Here is a 7,142-nt window from a genome sequence, read left to right as displayed (position 1 = left end):
AAAGAAATGCATGCTCAACCTTAGTCGTTCCGGAAAAATCTCACTCACTATTGACACGAGCGCGCGAGATGTCCTGAGAGACTTTGTGCACGGCGCCGCAGTCAAAAGCCGCTACTGGATAAGAGGTGTTAAACGTCGATCCCCGCTCTCCCAGCGCGGCAGACCGTGGAGTAGGGGAGTGATGTCAGGACATGAGAACGCAGAAAGAGGTGGCAAAGCCTGTGCAAAGGCGGCGGGCTAGCCTCGATTCCCACTAGCAAAATAAAAAGAAGAAAAAAAGGCAGCAAAATATACACCATGTCTGAGCTAGCTTTAGCCCAAGCTTTAAATATAGGCTCGAGTGCAATAGCCCAATGCATGTTGCTGGACATAACATGGTGCATATCCTGAACTGTCTGGTATTCAGCACAATTACCGTATTTAGCCATATAATTTGCACCCTCACATAACTTGTGCACCCTTAATAATTAAGTAGAGTTACTAAAAAAATATTTACTCGCAGGCTTTGCATTCCTGAACTCACTCGAGCCAGCTCGCGGGCACATGCACGATGAGATGAAATGTTTTGGCAGGGTGCAACAGACCCGCACCTTGCCGAGCAGGCAAGCACAGTTATACATAAAACAGGCTGCAATTGCAAAGTCCCTTCTTCCGAGGAACTACGGTCCTGGAATACCATACCCCAATCTGCTGACTGGTTGCTGGCAATGCTCAAGCGCTTGCCTCCATCTATTTTCCCTTCTCTTCCACCGTGAATACCATGAGAATGGACGCTTGCATCACGACACTGACAATTTTCAGCATCCTAGGGGTGTCAGGGCCGGCCACGCCGACTTTTCACCTTGTTCGTTGCGTTTACGCTGCAACGCACTCTTGGTTGATTTCGTGAATTCAGGTCTCGCCATCTATCCGTCGCGTGTTTACTGTTCTCTAGAAATGGCCTACAATTATATATACGGCGAAATTCAATCTCGCTGTTGTAAAGTTTGCGGACGAAAACGGGAACCGTGCCACCGCCAAGCACTTTAGCGGGAAGTTCTTCAACGTGTGACGACTGGTACAGGAGAAAGCAGAAGAGTGTGCGCTTGCTAATAGAGTAGAATCTCGATAATTCGAACTCGAAGGGGCCCGAAAATTTGTTCAAATTAAAGGAAGTTCAAATTAATGAAAGCTAAATGAACGGAGGGCTCACCATGCAGTGACGCATTTACACTAACGCACGAGGGGGAAGTTTCAGAAGACTTATACATTTGTTCACAAATCACAGGAAATCCGTCATTAATTGAAGTAATTGGTGATGTCTATCTGCACACGTTTGCCTTGCAGCGAGTCAATCAATTTCGCACGCAGCTTGCAAAGGTTTCTACTTCGGCTTCAGCATTCTCCTGGCAAGAGAAGTTGCGCCCGGCAATGTCCAATGCTGACACACTCTCAAGAAACGACTGCGTCAGCGTCTTTCCACTACTACCCTCTGTTTTGGAGCCGCAGCCTAGCCACCACATGACGAGAAAGAAAGTGTTTCCACGCGGAGAGAAGCAGATCGACATTTGAGAAAAAACCAACACTCCACGGCACCTTTTTTTTCTTTCTCCCTTCGTGCACGTCATTGAAAAGAGAAGAATCTACGTGGCAGGGACGGGAAAGGGAGAAGTGTGGCACCGGCACGTGAGAGAGAACAAACACGCCGCGACATCTTTTTTTTTTTCTTTTCTCTCTCTCTTCGCACCCGGCGTAGAAAGGAGAAGGGTCTCCACGTGGCAGGGACGAAAAAGGGAGAAGCGCGGCAAAGGCGAGTTGCAGATCGACAATTTGAAAGAGAGCAAGCATTTCACTGCAGCCTTTTCTTTCTGTTTTTTGTATTCCTTCGCGTGCAGCATTGAGGTGTTGGAGGTGCCGCCGCGGGATTGGGCGTGGTGCTGAGAGCATTTTCGGAGTGCGGTATGTTCGAATTAACCGTTGCAAGTTTTTGTGCGTACAAATTACAGGACATTTTCGGCCATTGGAATACACATAGCTTTCACGGGACCTCAGCATGAGTTCGAATTAACCGGAAGTTCAAGTTAAGCGTGTTCGAATTAATGAGATTTGACTGTACAAATTCCCTGCCAACAGAAATCTTTTCAATTATGTGTGAAAGCTCAGATCTTCCGATACCCCGTGTCGTGGGAACTGCTTTCTCCCGGCATCGTTGAGAGGAGCTTAAAAAAAAAAAAGGGAAATTCGAAAGTGCTCGACCGAACGCCCGTAGACGTGCTTTGGGAGGGCAGTGACAGTGGTGATAGCAGCCTCGATGACGATGATTCCCAGTCGGACCTCTGGCCAGTGATTCTGACTATATCAGCAAATGACCGAATCTGGTTGGTAAAATCACGTGTCAATTCCGTTAAATAAACAAACACTCTTTAATTGTGCTCAAATTAATTTTCTCTTTTATTTAGAGTATATACCGCAAACGTTAGGACTATTGCACCTAATCTCAGATGTGTTTGTGAAATCCCTGCCTAATTTGCACACCCCCTTTTAGGAGTTCCAAAATCATGAAAATAGGTGCACAAGTTATGCGAGTAAATATTGTGGTCACGATCAATTAATCACTTTCACAGTATATATATCTTGGACTGAACATTCGACACAGTTGTAGAGTAAGATTTCTCATACTGGGTGTCAGAGAATTGACGGGTACTGTGAAAGACATTTGGCTGGCTCAATATGACCCTACATCATATTTCTCAGAATTTATTGATCAAGAGAAAAAAAAATACCTGCTCCGCATTATGGATTCAACGAAGTCATCACACAACACCTCTACACTTCAGTAGTCTGTGTGCGAGAGAACCTCATGGTATCTGCACCACTGTTGGGCGATTTTCAGACGCATGGTGGCTGCACTGACCACTTGAGGTTCATGCTCGTGGCTGCAGTCTGTATGTAACGTGTAAGCGAGAATCGATTCAGCAGCTCAGTAAACTGAAAGCTCCTTGTCTGTCATGTAATGTCACCTCTTTCAGCACCTGTATATTGATGTCAAACGCTCAGTGCTGTGTTATAACAGACGTGTGGGAAGCGTACAGACGTTACTTGTGGCTCACAGCATGCCAGTGTCTGCATAGTGCAGTCTCTAAGCACACTCGCTTGCAGCTGAGCTGTACCAGTTTCCTAATCATAACATGTGACAAGCTGTCGGAATACACACATGGAGCACTACCCTATTCCAACTGCAAGCAATATTACCATTCATGTTTTCCTACCCTCAAGATTTATGTCCATGTTACCCAATTTCATTCCCATTTACTACTACACTTCACTCGGAAAAAATAAATGATGTGTCCTATTTCCTTGGCTTCGTTATTTGTTGCCTTCATGTAGTTCACTACAAAAATAATCCGTTCAATCGATTCCTCCAAGAGAAGAGCCAGATCCGGAACCTTGGCTGTGCAATGAACAAGAAGAACCATGAAGGAAGAGGCAATGCTAGGCTGCTGAAGAAATAGCAAAGTAGAGCACGAAATGCATAAAGCAGCAGCATTTTCTCACCAGCAATCTCAACTATCATCTTGGTGATTCCTTCCTGGGCCTGATCGTATGCCTTCCGTGATGCCAGAAAGCGTTCGTTGGCTTCAGTCAGTGGTCCATTGCGGAAGCGCACGCCGTTCTGCTTGGTATCGATAGTTGTGTAGCCCTTCCGCGAACGCAATGCTGGTTCCTCCTGCGGTCAATGGCAAAAGCACATGCAGTGAGAATGTGGTCTATTTAACGATAAAACACAGAACTGAGTGAGTGAGGTTGCTTGAGAAAGAAAATCTAGAACGAATGAAGTAGCAACTTGGTTAGTATTTATCGCAAAAAAGGGTCTAATTCATTCCCGGGGTCTGTGTTTGCACTTCTTTTTGCTTTCACAAGAAAATTTTAGTGCCCTAAAATAGTAGCAGCGTAGTTGAAATTCAGCTACGATGATTTTTCAAGGTTAATAAATCTCAATAAAACTTGCTGCGTACGTTCCCTGACATGTTCTCATTATTTGCGCCAGATTTCAGGCTGGACAGATACACAGATTCCTTACAAATAAATTTCATAGATTGCTCTGACTAGAGTTGCCTGACACTGCCGAGCTAACAAGCATATAATAATCACAAAAAAAGCCCCAAAAAGCGAACATTTAATTAATTTTTTTCATGCTTAAAGGCATTCTTAATTATAATAATAACGCTACTGAGATATGAAGGAGTGTTGAACAAGTCTCTTTACCTATTTCGCACAGCAAAAATATGTGCAACCATAAAAGTCAGCACATATAAATTGTTGTCATTTATGCCTACTTTATTTCACTTACTTATCTGCTGTGAGTTTTTTTCTTTGCTGTTTTACATTGCTTTTGTTATGTATATCTCCACTCCCCTATGTAATGCCCTCGGGCCCTGAAGGTACAATAAATAAATAAATAAATAAATAAATATTTAATCTTTAACATTGTCTATAGGGTGGTCTCCCTTTGGTTGAACGCACACTTGCCATAGCATGATTAATGTTGATTCACCATTCCCCCAAAGTATGTTCGTCTACAACACTTAACTACTTGAGTAATCAAAAACGCTTTGTTGGTAAACGTGATGATCAATAATGTAAATATATTTGTCAAAAAAATGCAAATAAGCCCAGAAGCATGACAAGCTACCGAAAAATTCTACAGGCGACACATTGAGAAAAGAAGCATGAATCTGTCCATTTTAAGCGGAACTGGCCACTCTTGTCCCGACTCTCGCAACTGGTTTCCCATAATTATTGGCAACGTTGTGTCTGCGACATCATTTACGTCAAAGCACTGTAATCGCAAGTGAAAGGCTTGAGGTGCGACTGCATCTTCTGCTGTGTACAACGCAACAATCACGGTTGTTTAGCCTACGCTTCGTTGATTGGGAGTGCAAATTTCACTTCATTGTGGCCCTGAGGTGGTGGGCGGCGAGAGGTGCTGTGTAGCTGTTTCTGACTGCATCAATGCTAAGATCATAGCTTCCGTTACCGTTGGCGCGAGAGTGTACCCGAGCGGTTATCAATATTTATCAATATGCCAACGCCTTCGCTGCTGCCGCTGACCAACCTATTACCGCGCCACAAAGTTTGCATCGGCGTTCTGAGACAATCAACGCTGTCGAGGTCGAAGGTGTTGAATTTGCTTATTTTAAAAGCTTCAATAATATCGAGGATGACTGGAACTTGACAGTGCGCTAGAAGCAAGACCAGTTTATGGTAGGCTTGTGCGAATAGTGCGTTTTAGGCTTGAAGCGACTAGTGACTTTGGTCAACTAATGTTGAATCGAATTCGAATAATACAGTCAAATCACGATAATTCGAACTCGAAGGGGTCGGAAAATTTGTTCGAATTAAAAGAAGTTCGAATTAATGAAAGCTAAGTAAACGAAGGGCTACCATGCAGTGGCACATGTGCATTGAGCTAACACATGAGGGGGAAATTTCAGAAGACTTACATTTATTCACAAATCACAGGACTTTTGTCATTAATTGAAGTAATCGGTGATGCACATCTGCACACGTTTGCCTTGCAGCAAGTCAATCGATTTTGCACATAGCTTGCAAAGCATTCCTACTCCGACTTCAGCATTCTCCTGGCAAGAGAAGTTGCGCGCGGCAATGTCCAACACTGACACACTCTCAAGACGACGACAACGTCTGCGTCAGCGTCTCTCTGCTACTACCCTCTGCGCCGGAGCCGCAGCATAGCCATCACGTGACGAGAAAGGAGGAGCGTCTCCACAAGGAAAGAAGCAGATCAACATTTGAAAGAAAACCAACACTCCACAACACCTTTTATTTTTTTTCGCTCTTTTGGCACCCGTTTTTGAAAGGAGAAGGGTTACGTGGCAGGAACGGGAAAGGGGGAAGCGTAGCACTGACGCATCAGAGAGAACCAGACTTCATGACAGATTTTTTTTTTCTCTCTCTCTTTGCGCGTGGCGTTGGAAAGAGAAGAGTCTTTACATGGCAGGGGCGGAAAAGGGAGAACCGTGCACAAGCGCGTCGCAAATCGGCATTTGAGAGCGAGCAAACATTCCACCGCAGCCTTTTCTTTTTTTTTTTTTCCTTTCCTTCAGGCTCAGCGCTGAAGTGTCGGAGGTGCCGCAACGGGATTGGGCGGGGTGCTGAGAGCATTTTCAGAGGGCGGTATGTTCGAATTAACTGTCAAAAGTGCTTGTGCATTCGAATTACCGGGCGTTTTCACCCGTTGAAATACAAATAGCTTTGATGGGACCTCATCGTGAGTTTGAATTGACCGGAAGTTCGAATTAAGCATGTTCGAATTAATGAGATTCGACTGTATATATGACACATAAAGAAAAGTGAGAATATTTATCATGACCTATCAAACCTGCACAATATATTTTTTTAATTGAAAAATGGCCTCTATGCAAATGCCTTTCTTTTTTATTCAAAGGAAGTCAAAACAACTTTGAGTAGTAGCAGGATTTGACTTCCAGTAGAATGCAAGTGATAACCTTTCAAATGCGTATCATACTAAAATTTATTATACTTTAAGTATATAAGTGCGCATAACAAGCTTTTAAGCTTTAAAAAATGGTAAATTGATCTGAGCATAATTTGTTTACTTAAATGGACCTTCCATCATTTTTTCAAGTAGCCATGGAATGCATTCACTGAAAAAGCTTATCGCCTCATGAATTCACCGATGCAAAAATGTTTAGAATCCATCAAGTATAAGCGGAGTCGCAAAGATTTGTCACATGCTGCCATTGCATTCTCTCTTCAAGTCCCAACGAAAGCGCTGGAAGCTAAGCAGGAAGGAATGGCACGGAAGAGGAAAATATGTAACGCAAGCCCTGACCTTGAGCACTTTCTCTCTCTCTCTCTCTTTGTTTTGCTTCGAATACGTGGCTTGTTAGTGCAATCGTGCACATACACGTGGACATGTCATGGCCTCCCGCGGTGGCCCCAGTAACGACCAAGCGTTCATTCGCAATTCAGCCAATGGCTGATACAATGGCTGTGACGAGTGATTTTTGAGCTTGTGACGTCATTTGCAGAGAGAAAAGAGCAATTTTTAGCTGACTTTGGATATTTATTGTGAATTGCAGGCCACGCGCTGCGCTATTATATTAGGCTCACGTGTT

At 43.9% G+C, this 7,142-nt stretch overlaps 1 protein-coding gene across 1 annotated transcript in view; it reads right to left on the bottom strand.

Moving 5' to 3' along the window:
• The window catches only part of LOC142817919 (DNA mismatch repair protein Msh2-like), a 127,159-nt gene that overhangs the window by 61,868 nt on the left and 58,149 nt on the right, over window positions 1-7,142 (bottom strand). Inside the window, exon 18 of the mRNA XM_075895879.1 lies at window positions 3,535-3,706. Coding sequence (XP_075751994.1) covers window positions 3,535-3,706 — 172 coding nt within the window. The remainder of the gene's footprint in view (window positions 1-3,534; window positions 3,707-7,142) is intronic.

This window comes from Rhipicephalus microplus, chromosome 5 (genome assembly GCF_043290135.1).
Source record: "Rhipicephalus microplus isolate Deutch F79 chromosome 5, USDA_Rmic, whole genome shotgun sequence".
NCBI classification, from domain to species: Eukaryota; Metazoa; Arthropoda; class Arachnida; order Ixodida; family Ixodidae; genus Rhipicephalus; species Rhipicephalus microplus.
Note: the sequence above shows the minus strand (reverse complement) of the source record. Positions and strands in the feature narration are given on the sequence as shown.